This window comes from Nanorana parkeri, unplaced genomic scaffold, assembly GCF_000935625.1.
Source record: "Nanorana parkeri isolate BGI_ZX_2015 unplaced genomic scaffold, ASM93562v1 scaffold207, whole genome shotgun sequence".
Taxonomy (NCBI): domain Eukaryota; kingdom Metazoa; phylum Chordata; class Amphibia; order Anura; family Dicroglossidae; genus Nanorana; species Nanorana parkeri.
Window position 1 is genome coordinate 1,724,962 of NW_017306475.1, and position 23,394 is coordinate 1,748,355.

Sequence of the window (23,394 nt, forward strand, 5' to 3'; positions counted from 1 at the left end):
AGCTTTAACCACTTCAAGACCAGGTGTTTAGACCCCCTTCCTGGCCAGGCCATTTTTCAGTATTCAGCGCTGCGGTACTTTGACTGGCGTTTATTCCGTCATGCAACGCTGTACTGAAATGAATTTTATACCATTTTTTGGGGACAGATAGAGCTTTATTTTGGTGGTATTTAATACTATTTTTTACTATAATTAGGAAAAATTACAGAAAATTTTGAGAAAAAAAGTTTTTTTTTTTAACATTGTTAGGAAACATTTATTATTACCCAGTTTTTTGGTAAAATATAAAAGATCGGGTCACGTCAGGTAAATTAGACACCAAACATGTCAAGCTTTAAAATTGCGCGCACCCGCGAAATCGCAGAAAACTACCATACCCAAAATTGGGTTTCTCCACAAAGACAGGGTGGCCTTCTGATCAGTATTCTCATTTTTTTTATGCCTAAGATCATTGTTTGTTTTTTGGGGGTTTTTTTCATGTTAACTACTAGTTGTCCTGCTTTTTTACAGCACAAAATCATGTGTTGCATGTTGCACACAAATATATTTGCAGTAGCTTATTTTGTAGCCTTAAAAAGAAGTAAGAAATGCCTTCATTTAAAATAGGCTTTTGTTTAGATCTGAGTTATATGTGCCAAGTTTAGTTCTTTCAAATCTTAGATGATGGCTGATTTTTCTTTTTGTTCTTTTAAACTTTTCCTTTTCAGTATGCCAGAGCTGCAAAAGTTGCAGCAGCTTAAAGATGAGACTGGAGAACTTTCTTCTGCTGATGAGAAACGATACAGAGCCCTTAAAAGAACAGCTGAAAGGGAGCTGCTTATGGTAGGAGTAAAAGATAAATGCTTTCCATTTTTATTGCATATGAACATTTTATGTGGCAAACATTTTGCTGCGGTTTTGCTTTACTAATAAAGTAAAAGTTCTAGCTGAGGCACATGAGAGCTGAACATATGGAGTCGTCCATTTCTAAGTCCATGCTTAGAAATAACCTTAAAGGATTCAACTGATGGTGCTTCTGTTAGGCCATATAGCTGCCTCTTGTTAGACCCTGTCATGGAAGTTGTAATGTGTTTCATGTGCTTTTGGGGTCATATTTTTCCTTTTTATTCAAGTTTTTCATTATTTTTGTATCCCTTTACAGAATGCAGATGTGATTTGCTGTACCTGTGTGGGTGCAGGGGATCCTAGGCTGGCAAAAATGCAGTTCCGTTCAATTTTAATTGATGAAAGTACTCAAGCCACAGAACCAGAATGTATGGTGCCAGTTGTTCTTGGAGCAAAGCAGGTAAATTCCCAATTTTTTTTTTGTGTACTACATTTACAATGGAGTACAATATCTGGAAATTCTAGCATGTGAATGATTAATTGGGAATGCTCATTTCTTAATTTTTTTAGAGCATTTTATTTTAGCAATATGATTGGAGAAAATTCAGTGGTAATATGCTGAATTATGAATGCAATGTTGTATGCTTGTTTGAAAAGGTGGGAGTTTCAAGGAAACTTGTAAGAAGACATTGAAGCTGCCGTTGCTTGGTTAATTCTATATCGCTGTCATGTTGTCTGTCTTCTACAGCACTTTTCAGTCACTGACCTGAAACACGTATTCAGTAGTTCTGCATTTACTGACTTTTCCAGTCTACATACTTGTTTTGGGTCACTGCCTGGGATCCTAGTGAAGACATAGACAGGCAACTGGCATTTTCAGGAGATCAACAATGTCGCCCCTTCATATTTCCTTTAAGACAGGTTTCTTCTGACACCTGTCAGAATACCCAATGAGAATGGGCAGCTCATGATCAATCCAAAGTTTTTCAGCCGGCTCCTTCGATTAGCTGATTAAGGAATGCTGGCTGAAAGGGAGCCGACAGCTCCACACACTGTGCGAATTTTGGCCGCAACATTAAAAACTGGCTGGAAATCGACCAGTGTATGGGCACCTTAAGGGTTGCTCTTGTGTTCAAAGACTGCTATTGCTCTTATCCTTCACTGGGTGGAACAGCAGACAGCTGGGAGTTTACCCTGTCATGAGGAGAATGGGCTATAATTTGTTGGGCTGGAAGTTGTATTGTACATGTGTATTTTGCCTTGAAACTAGTTTCATCACCACTTTCAGGGGTAGGGCATTGACAGCTTCTAGTGATGGACAGTAGCCTCCGCTGTGACATGTACAGGGCTTGAAAAATCCACGAGATTGATCAAGAGGATGGTCGAGCCCGACGAGCAGCTTTTACGTCTCTAGAGACGCTCGACCGCTTGTATTAGTAGCTGTCACTGCTGTTGCCGGTCCCGAGATCTGCTGTGCCTGATGCGGCCGGGAGCGGCACGGCTCTGTGACAGGAGATCAAAGGGAGTTCAGTACACGAACTCCCTTTGATCTCCTCTCAGTCTCCGAATGCAGTATATTACATCACTTCCTGCATTCAGTGTCACTCTCCAGCTACAGAAACTGATGAAGCAGATCTCTGCTTCATCAGCTTCTCTGGGGTTCACTAGGTAACAGTAGTCTTTGAGACCCCTGATGTCTCCATAAAGAGGACCTGTCATGTAAATTGGCTATTATATAGGGGGCTTCTTAGCCACCGATGTAATAGCAATAAAGTTGTGTGTCAAAAGAAAAAAAAGTAATACAAAAATTAAAGAATCATAAAAAAATAAAGCATAAAAAAATTAAAAAACATTTAATGTTTTTATAGTCCCCACCCCCCACATACACACTCAGATATGAGTCAGGTGCGCCTACGTGCGAAAACACCGATTGTGCCGCACGAGTTACATATCGCCGCAAACGTCGGAGTGAGAGCAATAATTTTAGGGCCATCAATCACTGATAACTCTAAACTAATGAGCAGTAAAAGCATTTTAAGCGTTGCCTATGGGCGTTTTTTTGCGGTTTTGCGGGCGCATGCAATTTTAAGGCTTGACATGTTTGGTGTCTATTTACCCGACGTGACCCCGACTTTTATGTTTTTACCAAAAATATGGATATAAATGTTTTATAACATAGTGTAGGGAAACTCTTTTTTTTTTTTTTTCCTTTTTCACATTTACGGTACTTATTTCATTATATATTAAAAAAAAATAACCCCGAGGTGATTATATACCCCCAAAAGAAAGCTCTATCTGGGTTGGACAGGTTGGACTTGATGGACTTATGTCTTCAACCTCAAATACTATGTAACTATGTATGTAACTATGCAAGGCCAATAGTCCGGTCATGCTGACTGGTGAAATTTTTGACTGACTGGTGAGACACCCTAAAATTTTTCAAGCTCTGGACATGTGCATATTGAAAAATTGTGATTATTTGTGTTTAAATGTTGAGATCTTTTTTGATATCTACTGTTATGTTGCAGCTAATTTTGGTGGGAGATCATTGTCAGCTTGGACCAGTTGTGATGTGTAAAAAAGCTGCGAAGGCTGGCTTGTCACAGTCTTTGTTTGAGAGACTTGTGGTTCTAGGAATCAGACCTATTCGCCTGCAGGTTCAGTATCGAATGCACCCTGCGCTGAGTGCTTTTCCATCAAACATCTTCTATGAAGGCTCCCTTCAGAATGGTGTCACTGCAGGTAATGCACTTATACACTCGCTATTCTTGAAGTTTGTGTTGTGAATTTTTATCAACACCTTCATTTTTCTTTCCAGCGGACCGTGTGAAGAAAGGTTTTGACTTCCAGTGGCCACAACCGGACAAGCCAATGTTCTTTTATGTAACCCAGGGACAGGAGGAAATTGCAAGTTCAGGCACTTCCTATTTAAACAGGTATAAACAAGCAGAGTTTTTGCCTTCTTAGGGATTAAAAATAGTAACTTTGTGGGTGGGATTAAAACACAATTTTAGCTTTCATTTAATATAGATAGGTAGGTTATATACTAACATCCCTGAAGTTGATGTGTTGGAAGCAGAAAAATGGTAAGTGTAAGGATTTAAGAGACTTTGAATAGGGTCAATTTGTGATGGCTAGACTGGGTCAGACCAACTCCAAAACTTGCAGCTCTTGTGGGGACGTCCCTGGTCTATTGTGGTCAGGCCTACCAAAAGTGGTCCTAGGAAGGTGAACCAGCAGCAGGGTCATGGGCGGCCAAGGCTCACTGATGCACATGGGGAGCGAACGCTGGCCCGTATAGCCCGATGCAATAGAAGAGCTACTACAGCTCAAATTGTTGAAAAAGTTAATGCCGGTTCTGATAGAAAGGTGTCTGAACATACAGTGCATCGCAGTTTATTGCATAAGGAGCTGCATAGCTGCAGACTGGTCGGAGTGCCCGTGCTGACCTGTGTTCACCACAAAAAGCACCTACAATGGGCACGTGAGCATCAGAACTGTACAACGGAGCAGTGTAAAAAGGTGGCCTGGTCTAATGAATCATGTTTTCTTTTACGTCATATGGATGGCTGGTGTGCATGTGTCGCTTAGCTGGGGAAAAGATGCCACCAGGATGCACTATGGGAGGCAGTGTGATGCTTTGGGCAATGTTCTGCAAGGAAACCTTGGGTACTGCCATTCATGTGGATGTTACTTTGGCATGTACCACCTCCCTAAACATTTGTTGCTCACAAAGTACACCACTTCATAGAAATGGTATTCCCTGATGGCAATGGCCCCTTTCAGCAAGATGATGCACCCTGGCACACTGCAGAAATGGTTCAAGAATGGTTTGAGGAACACAACAAAGAATTTGATGTGTTGAATTGGCCTCCATAATTCTCTAGATCTCAATCCATTGTAGCATCTGTAGGATTTGATGGCCACCACCTATAAATGTACCGCGCCACTGACTACATTAGCAGTAGAGGGCAAAGATGGATTTTTCCGCAATGGCATGCTCTTGTCATGACCGGTTTAGCGTAACATGGGCACAATGCAGGTGTTTCCATGAGTCCTCTAGATGTCTTGTTGAAACCAAACCAGCTCAGAGCTGTACATGCCTTATATTTGTCTTACCTGATAGCCACTCCATATTGTGGATAGTGGATCTACAGTAGGTCTCTGCTCTGTGCTTGTCCTGTGCAACTTGCCTGGATAACTAGTCCAGTGGATGCAGTCATTGATATTACACTATAGTACAGTTGTTCAGCCAGCAGTGTCATCAACGTTGTCCCTGTTTTTGCTGTGCCACGTGGAGATTTGGATTGATGAGGGGAATGGAATGCCAAGTATACTTAACCTGTGTCTGTAAATGGTCAGCAGTAACATTTTATCCTTCACATCTGTCTTATCAGGTGATGCATGTGTTATATTGTGATTTTCTTTTATAGGACTGAAGCTGCTAATGTGGAGAAAATCACAACCAAGCTTCTGAAGGCAGGGGCCAAGCCAGATCAGATAGGGATAATTACTCCTTATGAAGGCCAGAGGTCATATTTAGTACAGTACATGCAGTTTAGTGGCTCCCTGCATACCAAACTGTATCAGGTATGAAACTAGTCCTGTGCATTGTTATATACCGTATATATTTAATTTGTATAGCACAATGTAAAAGTAATTCTATTCCCCAGGAAGTGGAAATTGCCAGTGTTGACGCATTTCAAGGTCGAGAGAAGGACTTTATCATTCTGTCTTGTGTAAGAGCTAATGAGCACCAGGGCATTGGATTTTTAAATGATCCCCGTCGTCTGAATGTGGCTTTGACCAGAGCAAGGTATCTGATTTATTTATTTCTAAATTTTGTGTAAGAAATCATGTAATAAGAGATCATGTGTAAGAGATCATGTAATACACTGTAGTAGCCGCAGCTAATACGGAGTATTGCATTGTCTTCCAGGTGTAGTAACATCCACTGTGCTGGACAACTTCCCCTGTGCAGTTAAAGCACAGCAGGTTTCTTGCACAGTGGCCATTTAGAGGTTGCCTAGTATTTTTCCTCAAGGAATACTAGCGTTTTCGGATTGGATGAGGGGCAGTGCTGTGATGTCGCCGTCCCTTGTCCAACCAGAATGGCTAGTATTCAGTTTACAGATGTCCTTTTACTGTAAGGCCTTGGTGTCTTCAACCAGATTACATAAAGGTCATATGACCAGAAACCACCATAGCTTTGATCCATCACCAGTAGAGCACAGTTTAGTGACGCCATGATCCCAAGGATCATTGGTACCCTTTTAAAGAGAACATAATCACATTCATACTTGATTATACCTGGAGAATGCACATGTTGTGCATTGTGTTTTGTTGTTCATCTTCATTAATTTGTCTCCACACTGTATGGATTACTTTTTTAGCTCTAAGCGCATAACATTAGTGAGCAGAACCAAACCACTCTATTAACCACTTGCTGTCCGCCCGTTGTAAAAAGACGGACGGCACTGCTGCACTGGCGTGTAGATCGTCTATATGTGCTCGTTTACAACGCGTTTTTTGCACAGTAGAAAAACATAAAGCATAGACAGAAACAAAAACAACAAGAAAAAAAGAGGAAAAGAAGCATCCATATCCATAGGGAGCACAGAACATATTTCGACAAGAACATGTTGCCCGCCAATTAAAGAACACAGTAAACATTAAGTATTGTGAAAGCCTCGTGAACCCACTACAGGAACATCAGAACATACCCATATATCCGTCCCTCCCACTTGTACACAATGGTCTTACGGGTGTGGCAAGGTAATGGGGTGCAGACATCAACGGTCGCTAGAAAAGACACATAGACTCCATCTACGCAGATATGTCCTGCCCCCGATATGCCAACCAGTTATCCCACAGGGAGTGAAATCGTATCAGGGTGCCCCGTTGTTGAAAGGTGATTCGCTCATAGGCAATGACCCTATCCAGTTCCGTATGCCACATTTTTAGTGTAGGTGGGGAAGAGGATATCCATTTATGGACTGCTAGCCTGGTTGCCGTGAATAGTGCACGTTTAAGGGCCAGGACTGTGTGGTTAGTGAGGTCCGTATCTTCAATAATGCCAAGTATGCACACCAATGGTGTGTTCGAGAGAGAGAGGATGCAAACACATGATTGAGAGTGTTTATGACCTTATCCCAATACCGGACCAGTTTTGGACATCTCCATAGTAGGGAAACTGTTTCTTTAAAAAAAAGAATTCGGTAATTTTTCCCCAGTCATCGTCCAGGGCAGCCTCTGAGAGATGGGATCCTCCCACCTGAAACAGGAAACACATCATCCACAATTAGAATAAAAAGGGCGGTCCCTCCTAACCACCTCAGTATTTTGTGTTTCCTCCGGACGAACAGGAACATCGCAACGTTTGTTATTTTACTCCAGGCCTATCATGCTAGATAGCAGGGGCCTCCTGAGGCATGCTGATCTCACTCGCAGGACAGTGGACCTGTAGGGTCTCATGCACAGGACTTTTCCCAGGACTGATTCCCCCAGAGTCCTTACAAAAAATGTTTGCCCAGAGGTTCCCCTCGATAATGGAAGGAGATGGCAACCATCCTCGCTGGCGTAGTGTCTCCAGATGGAGTCCCCCGGAGTGTCCTGCTACAGGAATTGACGGATGACCTGAGCTGGATCACAGCAGGACATGAATAATGTGCTTTGTCGACAATCCACATTGGCAAGCAGGGGCGCCAGGAGGGGGGCAGGAGCGTGAGTCCAAACGGGAAGGGTGATGCACACCGTTGGACTCTTTATCACAGGCTGCTTCTCCCATTCTGGGGGTTCAAAGCGCCAGCTCCAAGGTAGGCGTGTCTACAATTGACAAGTCCCCCCTACCTGTACCCTTCTTGCTCTGGGGGCCTACTTCGGTGGGGCAAGGGGTAGTTGGCTTACTTGATGCACCTCCCAATGGGTCTTTCCCCAGGGGGGTGCAGCTTGGTCTCGGGTGGCAGGCTCTGAGCCCTTCCCTTTTTTGGCATAAGTATAGGCCTCAGAGGATAAGCCCCTGCCAGCAGAAGCCAAAACACCCTAAGAGTGCTTCCTGCATTGACAAATTGTTTTTCTTTCCGGGCCAAGCTTTCCTGCCAGATCTGTGTATCGCCAAAGAGGTGTATGGGCACCCACTATGTGAACCTGGTTGGCTTAAGCTCAGCATATGGAGGGTCCCCTGAACAGAACGTTGTTAGTGCATCCTTTTACTGGACGCATGCAGTTTAAACATCTGTTGGGCTGTTTATAGCATATGCTCTGTTAGGGGACTTCAATGGGGCATAGCTTTTTTTTCCAGGCTATTACATGAATATCAAGCTTGGTCTTGTATCCACCCCAAGCATGGCTTCAGGTGGTTGGTTTCGTGCTTTTTCATTCTCTTCGATTTCACACAAGAGAATCGGCCTTATATCTGGGAGGATGGCAAGGGTGTATTTGCCCTGCATAGGAATGGCGCAGGAATACTGGCTGCTCTCTGAATTCAGAAGGCATTTTGCATGCTCAGGCACACGATTTAGAGAAATTTTATCTGGTACAATCACAAGCTGTGTGTTTTATGCCAGATAATTTTTGTGGAGCACTGAAATCGAACACAAAGGTGTGATTTGAAACTATTCTGGGCACACACCCGAATGCAGCAGATATGGACAAGCCATGATAAACCAGATCACTCCAGAGACAGGCTACATACTTCAGGGTTTATGGTTGTGCCTGCACCCATGTAATCTAGGCATCGTTTAGGAATGGGCGGGTGTTTTTACCCCCAACAGGTCAGAATGTCGAAGTGGCGACCTGCTTGGGTTTTCTGCATACGTCAGCTTCTCTATTCTGCCTATAGTATCGGAGGAGTGTCAAACCTTAGGATCATAGGCCAGCCTCGTGACATTTGTTTGATTTCACAGTTGCTTCGTCTTGCCTCGTGGCACTTTGCAGTACAGGTCAGGCCAAGTAATGTCTACAAAAATGCTGCACTGTTTTTCTTTGTTGGGAAAGACAGGGTGCTGAGAGCACATGCAATGAAGGGGTAAACACCCTGTTAATATTGGTTGCCATTTGACATATTAATATGTTTTAACTCTTGAGATTGTGAGTGCATTCGTTGGCGCAATCAACTATAAAATCTGGGAATGATCAAGTTAATTTTTTAAACGTAGGGGTTAACTGGCCAGATAGAACTAACTTACCCAGTGAGCCCTTGGCTTCTGTAAAGGTCAGAAGTCCTGGAATTGACGGGCTTTGATCAAGAGCCTAAGTACAGCTGTCCTAGACAAATCTCAAACAACTCTGCACCTTCTTGGTGTCTGGGTGTGAGTGTACACATAGGTAGGTATGTATGTACGCCTTCCTTCTTGAGAGGCCTTAATCCATGGTATCTTAGCCAGGTGATGTCCGAGTGTGTACAGACACTCTCGTGGTATAATTTGGCAAGTATATCAATAGAGGGCTGGCGTCCCTCCTTTTTTATCCTGTTTTCATCCATAGGATGGAAGTTGGCTTCTAAATCTGACAAAGCTTTAGTAGGTTTCTCTGGTACTACTTGGACTTCTGTCACTCCTTGAGGAGCTCCAAGAATGTTTTTGACCTGTTTCAGGGCCTGATACAGGCTAACAAACACCATAACACTGATGGTTGGTGGCTTCGGATGTGCATCGCCCTGTCATCCTCTAGAAGGGTTTATGACCAGCTGCAATGATGGCCTTGGACTCATCTGCGGCTAGGGTCGCCAGAGAAAATCTGTAAGGAAGTCACTGAGCTGAGTTACAAGCTTTGGCGTAGCACTGCAGAGTTACCCTCCATCTGTTGTGATCAGACTCTCGGTAGTAAGGTGCGCTTGCCAGTGTTTCCCCCCCCTGGTTAAGTATATTATTCCTAATTTATCCTCTCAGAGGCTGCCCTGGACGATGACTGGGGAAAACCTAAGTTAGGTACCTGGTAACTTATTTTCCAGGAATCGTCCAGGGCAGCATGGATTCCCGCCCTGTTTATTGAGTGGTGTGTTTCAACATGAGTTTCATTGTTACTGCCTGGTGGTCCTTTCCGGCCTTCGGTTCTATGATAATACTGAGGTGGTTAGGCGGGACCGCCCTTTTTATTCTAATTGTGGATGATGTGTTTCCTGTTTCAGGTGGGAGGATCCCATCTCTCAGAGGCTGCCCTGGACGATTCCTGGAAAATAAGTTACCAGGTACCTAACTTAGGTTTTCCTTAATATAGTAAAAAATAAAAACCCCAGTGGTAAAAAAATACCACCAAAAAAAGCTCTATCTGTCCCCAAAAAAGGGTATACAATTCATTTCAGTACAGCGTTGCATGACGGAATAAATGTCAGTCAAAGTACCGCAGCGCTGAATACTGAAAAATGGCCTGGATGGGAAGGGGGTTTACCACCGCGGATGTCAACTGGTTAATGACCGTAATATTTGACTGCGCCATAAGAAGGTCAAGCGACAAGACTATTCACGCTGTATGTCCTCAGTATGTGGTTTAACAGTGACTTAAACATGTGGCCATAGAATTTAGCTAACCATACGTTTATAGAAAATAACTCTTCTCATGGGAAGACTATATTAACAGATTTGCTCAACAAAGCACTCGTCTCTAGTAATCTCAAAGATGAGTTCTGTTTAATTTTGTCTGTATTCTTAATACTCCGAATGAGACAAAAACTTTTGAATTTGCAGCTGTGGTGATACATTTTTTTTTTTGTCAATGCAATATTTGTTTTGCAGAGATTAAAGTGAGATTAAAGGAGTTAAATCTTAAAAATACATTCAAGTACCTTAACTAATAACAAAAATATATCTTTGTGTATTACTCGGCTCTAGATTCTCAAATCGTCTCTAAATTAATGCTGACACTGTCTGGAGGGTGGCTACTTTTGTTCCGTGTGTGTTAAAACAGTTACTGCTCTAAGCTCGCTCCCGTGATGGACTACATTCTTAATACAAATTACAAATTAATAAACTATACATGAGATTGTAGTCCATCACAGGAGCGAGCTTGGAGTGGTGGCTACTTTACAACACACACAGGGACCATGGGAAACAAAGTAGCCACCCTCCAGAAGGTAGGACAGTGTCAGCACGGAATGTGAGATGATTTGAAGATCTACAGCCGAGTGATGCACAAAAATTGCGTTGAAGTACCTCCAACTATTAACAAAAATGTTTTAAGTTTTACTCCTGAGTTTAGTGCCGCTTTAAAACAGAATTGCGGTCTTGCCTTCAGTCTTGCAGTTGTACAGGTTCCTCTGCTGTACTGAAATTGCTTACCCTGATTTCACGGTGACTTTCTCACGGTGTGCATTAGATGCTGCAGTAAGTCAAATAGCGCTCCATTTGTTAGGAGGACGTACAGTATCATCTAGCCCTTTTCGTCCACAGCCTTGATGTTCATGGCAAAAGCAGCCTGCCTAGGAACACCCATTTCTTCAGACTGACATCCACCCATCAAGGCATTTTGATATTTGCGCAACTCCTCTCTAGTGCCAGCCCACTGCTTCCATGGACTCTTTAAAGGAGTACTGAAGCAGAGTTCTGTGATGTCTTCAGAAAGCTATGTGCAGCACCCTGCCAGCCCCTTCCGCCAGCCATGACCTGCCTGCATTAAGTAAAGAAACCTTGATAACCAGTGATTACATCAATGGGTCTTAAAGTGACATTAAACCCTCAGATTTTTTTACATAAAACAATACTGTAATGTGTGCCTTACTGTAATCCATGGTTGTTTCCCTTCTCTTTGCTGCTCTTCCTTTTTAAATCCGTATCTCTTCTCATGCTGGGCAGAACTTCTGTTTTGCAGCAGACTGCTTATCTCTGAAATGGATACATGGTGTCTGTGTGTAGGTTCACAACCTGAGCCAGCACTAAAGGAAGAGGCAGTCAGCTGCAAAGGGAAGTTCTCCCCGAGCATGAGAAGAGATACAGATTTAAAAAGAAGAGCAGCAAAGAGAAAGGAAACTACCATGGATTACAGTAAGGCACACATTACAGTATTGGTTTTCTGTAAAGAAATCTGAGGTTTTAATGTCACTTTAAGGCATGTAATGATGACAAAAAGGTTTTATTTAAAAATGTCAGCATTTTTGAGGGAGAAAAGTAGTAACCAAGGAAGGCAAAAAATAAACAGATTAAACTTGAACAGTGTTCCACTGTCCGGTAATGTTCTTCAAAATACTCCTAACATTTAGAACATTTAATCAGGATTGACAGTGCTGCTAGCTTTTATGTGGAATCTCATGCTCAGCAATATCTTTCGTCACACTTTTTTGTGTTCTTTTATATTTTACTATCACATGGTTAAAAAAAACTTTATATAATTTCCAGGTATGGTGTAATTATTGTGGGCAACCCAAAAGCCTTATCAAAGCAGCCTCTATGGAATCATCTACTTAATTATTACAAAGAGCAGAAAGTCCTTGTGGAGGGACCTCTGAACAATCTCCGGGAGAGTCTCATGCAGTTCAGTAAACCGCGCAAACTTGTAAACACCATTAATCCTGTAAGTATTTACAGCAACTGATTTTTCTTTGCCAAGATTCAAAAGCTGCATGACATGTTAGGACATTATCCCCCCTGTCATAGCCCAGCACAGGCCCCCCTCTTCAGTTGGTTGCTAGGACCGCTGGCATCCTAGCAAGCAGTGACTTCAGGTGTCCACCTCCTCAGCAGTCTTAGGTTGTTAGAACCAGTCCTAGCAACCAGTGATGTCAAATGTGTTCTCTGCCACCAGCAGTACAGGAGGACAGAAGAGTTTCCCTGTGCCTGCCTCTGTCCTACTCATATAGTGGTAAACTAATATATGTGGGACAATACTTTTTTTCCCATATCAGTCTTATAATTGTGAATAAAATTTTAACTGTGTTATATCTTCACTCCAATGATTAATCTTCATATACACCAAACTTCTATGCAATCACCAGATGGAATATAACCTCGTATTTGACATACAGGTACATACATAAGGTCAAATAACGCCACAATCGAGGATATTCCAAATCGACCTTGCACACAATACACAGGTAAGTTAGATGTTGACTCTTTCTGTTCCAATACGAGATCTGGTGAGTGCATAGAAGTGTGGGTAGCACAGTGATGTATATAAACATTAATCATTGTAGCGAAAATATAAAACCCGTAATACTGTATATTCAAAATTATAAGGAGACCAACCAAAGAGTGATCTGTTTTTACTGGAGAACAAATTGGCTTAATACTTGTCACATTCGTACAACTATTTGTCACACCTGCACAATTCATTTTGTTTCACCTGAATTCTTTGACCATCACTATTGGTTTAAAGCATTGTGTATAATGGGGACAAAAAGTTTTGTAATTGCCTTGAGGGCTACACAGCTGCTAGGCAATATTCAATAGAAAAATGAGATAAACGCCACTGAAGTACAGAACTGAATAGTTCCTAGATATAGTTGGTAACTTATATGCATATATCAAGAAAAGGTGGATAAAGAAGTTACAAATCAACTAGTGTTCTATAATTCAGAGCCAATTGGCTTACTTTATTCGCAATAACAATAAAAAAAATCCATCAAGAAAAATTACATGCACGGCACCCCACAAGGCAAACCTCTATTAAAAATTGGCAACGTTGTCAATCATAACACACAAAAAAGACAATTGAAACAGCCCCATGACTATTCCTCATATATATTTTTTTTGTATAATATAAAGGGGCACACTAAGGGCTTGTTCACACGACGTCCGGATTCTGTCCGGACCAGATCCGTGCGCTCATGCACCTAAAACGCGTCCCAATGTATCCCTATGTGTTTTATGGGCTAAGGGGAACATAGCAGTCATTGTTTTTCTCTATCCCTCTGTTGACCGTGCCAGTAGATGTGCCAATTTTTCTGCCAGCTATTACAGGCTAAGCTGTTAAGCAAAACGGGTGGCGACATTTAGGCCCGATTAAACGCCCAGTGTGAATGGGAACTTAGAGGTATAGATAAATGGTAAGAGCAGTTGTCAATCAAATAGGTGGTATTTACAACAGCAGATAATGGCACAAGGAGGCACTGTCCTGCAGAATTAGTATTGGGGTGTCCCCCTATTTAAAAATCCCTTTGGAGAGAACATAAACTGGCAGAACCCACAGGCATTTATCAAATGTTTACTTGCACCATTTTAAAGAAACCTTGTACAGCTACCAATGAAAAAGGGAGTCCTTTACACAACTTTGGTATTTGGGTTTTACATACACTTTAAGAAATGTCAGTTTTTATGGAGTAAGGGTGTTGTTTGTGGTGCCTTATTTGTTGCTGGTTACACATCACTTTCCATCTGTAAGCGGCTTCGCCATGAGTTGACTCTGTATTAAGTTACCAAGACCACATCCTTTATGAAGAATTCCTGGACAAAATGTGCACCTTCTCTACTTTGCTAGTATTTCCCCAATCATGCAGCAGTAAGGTATATTTTTTAAAAAATTATCTTCCGATGTAATTAGCTGATTACCTGTGTGTATTGCTAATAGTTGGAATCAAATATGAATTTCCTTTTTTTTTTATTTTTTCCTTTCTTTGCTGTTAAAGTTATTTCTTATTTGCAGGGTGCTCGTTTTATGACAACTGCCATGTATGATGCTCGAGAAGCTATAATTCCTGGGTCTGTCTATGATCGAAGTAGTCAAGGTAAGTTTTTTTCAATGCACCTTTTAACTGATGCATCTGGTAAAAATATTTTTTCTTCTTTGAAGGACACAGCTAGGTTTTAGAAGCTTGACTGATGGGTTATAGTGCTACCTGTAGAAGTAGGATCCTAGGTGCAAATAAGAACAGCCTGGGGGGTGGTCCCTGCTTGTGGTCAAACCTTTTTTCTGCAAACAGATCTATTTTTTTATCTTGTGTTAGGGTTAGTTCACACCATAAGCAGTCCGTTTCTGGCCGGAATGCACTGCCTTGCCGCTAGCTCACTTTTTTGCCGGGCAGGAGAGGGCATGCGGGCCATTGAAGTGAATGGCACCGTAGTCCCGCCCTCCGGGCCGCAATGCGATCGCTTTGGAGGCTGTACCCTGCTCTTGCTGAACTGAACGTGCAGGGCTTAGCCTGGAATGTAACCTGCGGCGAGCACTGGAGCACTGGGCTATCTGCCTATCTGCATTGTGGTGCTTCCCAAATCTACAGCTGGCCATACCATATGCTGGTAGATTTTCTTACAAATTATTTGAAAAATCTTGTTATGACTTTCGATAATGTCATCACAGACTGATTTTTATTTCATTTTGGATTGAATTGAGTTTCCCAATGAAAGCCACATTCTCTGTTAAACTTTTAGTTGCTCAAGAAAAATTCTGTTATCCATGGAGCTCTTTCTGGTTCCAGAGGTGGCACAGCCGTGGGTGTGATGCAGTCTGGGTAAGGCCGGTCGGGCTTAAGTACTAGGAGCTACCTCACTAACTGAACTTTATGGTTCATTTTCACAAAGTCCCACCACTGCCGGTTTTACCACAGTAGGAGTTGAGTCAGAAGGATTGAGTCCTGGTGCTTTCTCTTGATCTTCTTTTTTTTTTTTTTGACCTGTGTCTCTTGAATCTTAACTTTGAACATCCTGCGTCATTTGGGTGCTCTGGTCCACCCCCGTGGCTCACAGGCTATTCTCTTGTACCTGATCTCTTCCACAGCTGCCCTTCACCATGTTTATGCTGTTATTGCTTCCAGCAAACTCTCTTCTGGGTTCCCCACCCCCTGGGATCCCTTGTTTTCGGGAGTGGTAACATGCATAAACTTGCAATTGTCCTTTTCAGGAGAGTGCCTTATCCTCAGGTCGCCAGGAACTCCCAGTAACGCTTTATCCCTCTTCTGAGGGGGACTCAGGCTGGCAGGGTTTGGTTTCTGCTGTTCCTTTCCCAAATAAGGCACTGCCCTTGCAGTCTCCTTCACGGGTTTCTGTCCAAAAACACCTGACCATATGTTCACCTTGTGCCTTTTCCTGGCATCCCCATTGTGGTACACTCAGGCAACATAACTCTAATTGTTGTTCACCATCAGGCAATGTTACTCGGTTTAAATCTTCACTCAAGAGGTCTACTCCTGTGGAGCATAAGTCCCTTATTCCTCTGTCAAGATTTTTTTCACCTCCTCCCATTTAGGGGTCATGGGGTACGAAAGGAATGACTTTCCAAGGTAGTTCCCCCTTTCCCTGTATAGTTGCAGGCCTTTTCATTCTCCCCCTTCTGAGACCCTGTAGTTGGGGCGAGACACCCAAATGGTCTCTCTGGACCAAGAAGTTCTGATGTTATCTGAAAGCTTCTTGGAACAAATGTGGCTGTTTATTCTTCCTTGCCCTGGAAGGACTCCACTTTTTGATGCCTGGTTCCCCTGAACAGACTGCTTCCTCCGTTTCATGAGGTGCTTCCGCATCTCTGTCCTTACCTGGCCTCCATTGGGCATCACTTACATGTTGCTAGCCTTCCCTCCGTGAAGGTCTGCACCTTGCCCTGTGACAGATGAACTGTCCCGGTCCCTACATTGGACATCCTGAGTGTGCTATGCTTGACTACAGTGTCCGCAGACAGGTCATCATTGGGCTCTCCTTTTACTGGTAATTTTCAAATGGAAGGAGAAGGATTCTGTACTTCATCTCTTGTGTGGCAGGAAGTATCATTTACTTTAGCCCTGTTCTCCTTCGGATGATCGGCAGGCAGAATATGCTGAGCTGCTCCTACTGGTACCCCCTGTGGGGATAAAGTGTCTGGAGGCTTTTGTGAGATCTGATCTCTAGAAGGTGGGTTCCCCTTCTGTGGTTGGTGTGCTGCCTTTCTGCTGAGAGGCTAAGACTTCTACCCCTCAATCTTTGACTAAGGAACCTTTGCTAGATAGTGGCGGTCTGTATGCCTTGTGGAACCATTTGGGCATTGGTCCTTCAATCACTTCTGTTCCAGACTGCTCCCAATATTTGGGTCCATCATTGGCTGTTGCCCACCCCTCAGTTGGACTGCTTTTGGACGTTCTAAATTTTTAGGTCCCTTGCGCAATGGAGAAAATACAGTTTTTTGGTTCTTTCTTTCGCACAAAACTGTGGCATGGTGGATAGAGAAGGGCTTATACGTGTACTGGCTTCTGATTGATTTTTTTTTTTTTAAATATATATATATATATAAATATTTGCTGGTCACCCAACCTCCTGTAGGCAGCAGTATAACCTGATTGTTAAGGGTTGGAGGTTATCTGTGAGGGATTTTAGTTTTATTGGGGTTTTTGTTTTGGTACAAACATGTAGCATATGGCAGGTCTGGACAATTTCCAATCGCCATGATGATTGATTCAAATGTTATTGTTGGGTACAGTTTGCCTTGCTTAATGGCAGCTGCAGTGCCGGCTTCACTCGTGTTCACCTTTCTCACATGCTAGCAGAACCTTGCTCAGTCTGTCTTGTCCGTACAGTCACATTAGCTGCTGCATTCTCACTTTATCTAACAATAGCCCACCTCCTGCTGGCAGTCAAGCTGACATTTGGTGGCTTCAGGACCATGAATTGTCTGCATTGAGAACCCCTGTCTTTTTCCTGAAATACTTTTACCTGGTTGTATGATGGGAACATTTGGCATTTTCTGTTTATTGTTAATAAAGGTTAGCTGTTCTGATAAGGTAATAGTCTGTTATGCATTTTTATTAATGTGTTAAAATGAAAACTGTTTAAAGTTAATACAACAAATGTTTTCATTCCAAGTTGCTTAGCTATGCATCTTTCAGCTACCTAAAATAGTAATATGAAGGTGGCATGGTGCTGGCCTCCTAGGGTTTTTAAATCTGGCACCTAGTTCTGGGGTGAGACTTGTCCAGACCTGGCATATGGGAGAAAAGCTATTTGTGAGACAATTTCTAGTGCTGACAATCCAACGGCAAAACAGTGTTTGGGGGGAAAAATGTGCTAGGTGGATCGCACCAAACTTTTATAGCTTCTAAAGTCACAAGTTGATGGATTCAGCCTGCTGTAATATATATTCTAACTGATCTGCTGGTGCTTCCTGGGTCTTCATAGGCAAAAACCTTGCTCCTAGTATCATTTAACCCTTTATCTCAATTGTTCTAGCTTGGGAGGTTCCCACATATTTTTGAAATGTGTACTACCCCCATCCAAATCAGAGCTTGTGTATTCTTATTGTGGTTTAGACCAATTACCTTGCACAAGTTAATTTTGCTTTGTTCTTTTTTTGGGCTTTCCTCCTCTACTGTCTCTGGTTTACAACCTGGAAATCCGGTTTATAACGGTTATATCCTATAGTACAGCAGCAAAGTTGTTAGTGACCAACTTCCTATAGGCAGGTATACCCACAATGAATGCAGTGCAAAAAGGCTATATGGTGAGAGCCCAGATCTTCTTTTATTTAGCATAGCAAGTGGAAAAAGCAGGGTCTAAGATGTTAAACCTTTTAAAAGAATATCACAAATGTTCACACATGTTTCTTTACTTTTTAAGCTCGACCTTCAAACATGTACTTTCAAACGCATGATCAGATAGGCATGATCAGTTCTGGACCCAGCCATGGGCTACCTACCATGAACATTCCTATACCTTTCAATCTGGTCATGCCTCCAATGCCCCCACCAGGCTACTTTGGTCAAGCTAATGGACCAACTGCAGGTATGTTTTGGTCATGGAATGTATTTTCAATAATAACTGGGTTTCCATAATAATAATTACAAAAAAAATTCCTCTGTTAGTGGAACTCCTCAGCCACTATCTTATACGTTAAATATTTCATTTCACTTAAGATAAGAATGTTAACATATAGTGTCTAGCCATTTAAGGGGTGTGTGTGTGTGTGTATATATATATATATATATATATATAAGCTAGATAAGGATAAACTAAACTCCAAGGAAGTGTATAATTTAACCACAAAAAGACTGCATTTGGTCTCATTAATGTAAATCAGGAGACGTCTCTCTCCCTCAGCACTGCAGCTTTTCTCAGCTGTCCTTCCGAGCTAGTAACGGCTCTCCTGTGCACGGTTCAGCGGTCCCTCTCTCCAAATCTTGGGGATGTTTTTATTGATTTGGAAGAAAAGAAACAACCCTCATGGTGCAGTACAAAATACAATAATATTTATTAAAAATAGCAACTCACATAGAAGTTTAAAAGCCGTCAGCCGGCCGGACAATGGATAAAAACTCTCAAAAAAAGCAACGGACACATCCCATGTGTCAAACAAATCTGCCCTTTTGACGCGTTTCGTCACATGACTATTTTTTAAAAAGGCAGATCTCCTCCACCTGCCTTTTTTTGAAAAAGTCATATTTGCTTTAAATATATATATACACACACACACACCTTTTAGTTATTTATAGAGCTTTGTACATTTTTCTTTTTCTTCCCCCCAGGTCGAGGCATGCCTAAAGGAAAGGCAACACGTGGTGGACGCCAGAAACCGAGAGGCATAGGGCTTCAAGGCATGAGCCAGGGAAACATGCCCAACAGCCAAGCCAGTCAAGATGTTGTGTCTCAGCCATTCTCTCAAGGCCCTTTAACACAGGGTTATATATCCATGAGCCAGCCTTCGCAAATGAGTCAACCAGGACTCTCCCAACCAGAATTATCGCAGGTAAATTTTCTCTTCCTCCCTCGTCCTGTCCTCTAATATATTTAAATAATGGAGTTAAAAAAAAAAATCACTGAACATATTGCCCTTAGCAACCCACTTTGTAATATTCTATAATATAGTGCATTCAGAAAGTATTTTAACCGGCACTTTTTTAAATTTTCTATCGGAATGATAGTTTTAAATTCTTTTTTTTGTCAATGTTTTCAGACAATACAGCAGCACGTTTAGTTGCCAGTGTTTGCAGATTCTGTATACGCATAATTGCCAATTTTCTTGTTTAAATGTATTGTTTTTACAAGGACATACCACATACTACACCTTGCATGCAGTGGTGAATACTACCTAGACTCTGCTCTCAACAAAAATGCTGTCTATTGTAATTTTGTTAAGCTCATAGAGTAATTTCACTTTTGTTAAGAAGAAATCAATCCTTTCTGGGTGATCTGGTTGCGTTACAACGATTTTAACCAACTTTGTTGCAGTTTCCTACCTGTTTCTGTTCTGAAGAACTACATTTGTTTTAATGCATGTCCTTTCCAAACTGATCCCTGAATGGGAGGGTTCGCTATAACCAGCTGATTGTCTTTCTGTGTAGTAATGGGGAAAGGTATCTCACCAAAAATGACATTTCTATTGCAAGGGATGCCTAACATTGTACTTTGGCTGACTGATTTTCCCAGAAGTCTGCACTATCACAGTAGCAGGAAGTGACATTTCCAGGGGCCTTCTGTACACCAACTGTGTACAGAACAACTCCAGTCTGCCATATTGCATTGGATTTCTTTTTTTTTTACAAATTTAGAACATTACAGCAGCTACAGTTTTAAGTGGAAAGGTAATTTTTAATATTACATTTTCGAAAATGGCTTGTGCCACAATTATATATGCTATATTATAAGATATTTTGTAAGTGGAGTTAATTTTTAAATTTTAAAACCAAACATTCATGCTTCTATTTTAGGATAGCTACCTTGGTGATGAATTTAAGTCACAGATTGATGTTGCATTATCGCAAGATTCTACTTACCAGGGTGAACGTGCATATCAACATGGAGGTGTGACTGGGCTGTCACAGTACTAATGTGTAAGTAGTTGAGAAAGTTGTGTTTTTATTAAAATTAGTTGTTTTCCTTAAAATTCATCTCTACCCAATACTAATATGTTTTGAGTGGGTACTCATTGAATTATTAGCTTCCTTTTTACTGTTGAAACTCTGCCATAATTTCTCTACAGTTGTTTGTGCTTTTGCCCACTTCCATTAAGCTGTAATGTGAGAAGGCCTAATTTCATCAGCAGTTGGCTGCTATATGAAGGTAGACCTGCTAGTTGTCTGGATGCCTCTGGCTTCAGTAGTTTCTCAGTCACTGACCTAGAACAAATATGAAGCAAATCAGAGCACCTGATCTGAATTCCACATCAGAGATGCAAAAAATGCAACTAGCACTTTTAGGAGGTCAGCAATGGCAGTCCTGTGTCTTTTTGGTGTCAATGCAGAAGAATATTATTGAGTATCTGTTTGAATAATCTATTTAAGTTTTTTTTTTTTCTCTCCGTACAGGTTGAAGAAGAGCTAAGCCTGTGTGGAACTTAGTTCATCCACATTTTATTCTGAGTAATAAAAAAATAAAACGGATACCTGTTTTCCACTGCTAAAATTGAAGCACCACTGTGAGAGCAACAGGAGAGAGAGGAACGAGAGAGGGATTAAATACAAAAAATATCGAGAGAGCGACAGCAAGCGAGATCACTGCAAGCACACTGAGGCGAGGAGAACGATAGGAGAAGTGGCTGAACATCAGAGGAGCCACATACAATTCAACGGAATAGGTAGTAAATGGGAGGAACCATTGCCATCAAGATGCTGCTACTCACATTGGAACAGCAATCTAGACCTCTAGCCCACCATAACTTGGTCACGGGCTGGGGAAATCCGCTTTTACTTTTTCCAGCTAGTTCATGTGTGTTCCTTGAGAGCACCATCTCATCAAAGCTGGCAGAAAACAGTTCCTTATCTCAGAGTTGTTTTGTTTGTGTTTTTACATACTCATGCAAGTCTGTTTTAAGTATAAACGGCATCCCTTCTAGATTGTTCAGAACATACTGCAGTATTACCAGCTAACAAGGTCAACTTTGAGATGTAGGTTTGATTTTCAAACTGGCGTTCACTGGGAAACTTATGGTCTCCACCATTCCCCTCTACCTGAAGGTTCTAGATCTCTTAGATGGTTTTAACAAAACTTCTAGAGAAAAAAAGTGCTGGATATTTATTTATTTTTAACTGCTGGTTGCGGGTGACCTGAGTACTGCAAGACATTGTGGTTAATGTTGTGGCTAGTTGCCACAAACAAGGACTTTCAGATTTAAGATGCAGTAAATGACTTGATGACTAGCCTCTCTTTCCTAAAGCAGTGTAGTAGAGCAAAGGAGTATACAAACTCCCATAAGGAGAGGGGTTTTTTCAGTGTTTTCTGTATGCTTTGATTGGCTACTGTCTGGACTGTACTTCACAAAATAAAATAAATCATTTAGGCAAATTGTATGCTTTGAAAAAGGGACAGGTTTCCTCTGCCCTTCGGCACCCACCTGTCAAGGAAAGACAAGCTAGCCTGCTACAACTTCCCCTCCCAGAAATGGATCTAGTAGTGGAAACTGGGGATTATATAGGTTTGAAAGTCAAGTTCTTTGCAATAGATTTTGAAACTGGTTGAAAAGCAAACAGGAATGCAGGCAGTATGGAAGGTGGTCTACAGTCACTGTATGACTGGAAGCACATCTGGTGCTTTTAGTGAGGCTGAGCGTGAATGGACTTGGCCTTGGGTCAGTACAGAGCAGACAAGCCCTCTGTCCGTTCAGCTCCAGTGCACACAGTTTAAGTTGTTTTAAGAGAGCAAAACAATCAATTTGTTTGGCTTTGTAGAAATCCATATAATTAGTTTAAGGATTTATTTAAAAAAAAAGGTGGCTACATTTATTTGCCCTGCTATCACTGGCACAAACAACCTGAGTAAAACAAAAAATATTTCTAAATGCAGTTTAAGATTTTGCAAACAAAGTTACTCTTTTTCATGCTAGCATACCCTGTTTACTATTTTTCCTCCTAGCATTTTAAGCATTTTTTTCTTAAACTATAAGTTCTACTGTATTTTGTTTGATTCAGTTTGGCTGATGTACAATATAAACCTGTTCAGTTAATATACTGTTTGATAATATTTCCGTGGGGTGCCTATTCTGAACCGTGTTGTCACTGATCAAAACAGTCTGTTGTCGCTGCATTTTTTGTGCACGCTAAACATGACTCTGGCCACCTTCCTTCCTGCAAGATACGGACTCTTTTTATTTTCTAAATGTTGCCGAAGGGCTCTTTTTAATTTTTTTTTTCCCCCCTTACCTTGCACTGCATTCTAACTAGTTTAAATAGATGTGTATCTAGATAAATTTCCTGCATAGAAGTCCAGTATATTGGTGAATGTTTTAACATGATCTCACTGAGTTGACACCATCAGCTAGCTAGATTTCTGTTTTCCTGTAGCAGTTATTCTGGATTTTAGGTACCCAGGAATGCTTGTGCTAGCACAGTCTTTTCTTTTTGTTTTTCCCTCTCCCTTTGATTTGTTTTAATCATGTTTGTCATTAATAAAATGATCAATAAACAGTCCTTGCACCCATGTCTGTGAATTATTTTCCATTTATGACTAGGCGCCGGAAATGCTACATATTAAATGTAATCAATTTTTTTTTCCTATGTTAAATTGCTAGTCGTGTATATGCAGACACGAAGGGGCAGGAATTGTGGTGGTCACTGCAGGTGACAAAGGGTAAAAGAACTAATGCAGTCACCAGATCCAATGACTGATAAGTTACAATATGTTATATTTGCTTTTGGGTTTTGGTATTTTAAATGTGTTCACCCTCAAAACAAAAAAGTCTTAACCACCTCAATACACACAGCTGTGTACCAAATTGCTTACCCATTGCCCTTCAGTGTTGCCACTAAGCAATAACGAC

At 41.6% G+C, this 23,394-nt stretch overlaps 1 protein-coding gene across 1 annotated transcript in view; it reads left to right on the forward strand.

Annotated features, from left to right (window-relative positions):
- UPF1 (UPF1, RNA helicase and ATPase) overlaps window positions 1-22,335 on the forward strand; it is an 87,047-nt gene extending 64,712 nt beyond the window's left edge. The window contains exons 13-24 of the mRNA XM_018555667.1: window positions 708-822; window positions 1,142-1,285; window positions 3,354-3,567; window positions 3,644-3,761; window positions 5,259-5,415; window positions 5,499-5,641; window positions 12,153-12,327; window positions 14,395-14,476; window positions 18,264-18,428; window positions 19,169-19,389; window positions 20,351-20,473; window positions 20,948-22,335. Coding sequence (XP_018411169.1) covers window positions 708-822; window positions 1,142-1,285; window positions 3,354-3,567; window positions 3,644-3,761; window positions 5,259-5,415; window positions 5,499-5,641; window positions 12,153-12,327; window positions 14,395-14,476; window positions 18,264-18,428; window positions 19,169-19,389; window positions 20,351-20,470 — 1,654 coding nt within the window. The 3' untranslated portion in view covers window positions 20,471-20,473; window positions 20,948-22,335. The remainder of the gene's footprint in view (window positions 1-707; window positions 823-1,141; window positions 1,286-3,353; window positions 3,568-3,643; window positions 3,762-5,258; window positions 5,416-5,498; window positions 5,642-12,152; window positions 12,328-14,394; window positions 14,477-18,263; window positions 18,429-19,168; window positions 19,390-20,350; window positions 20,474-20,947) is intronic.
- Window positions 22,336-23,394: the final 1,059 nt, after the last annotated feature.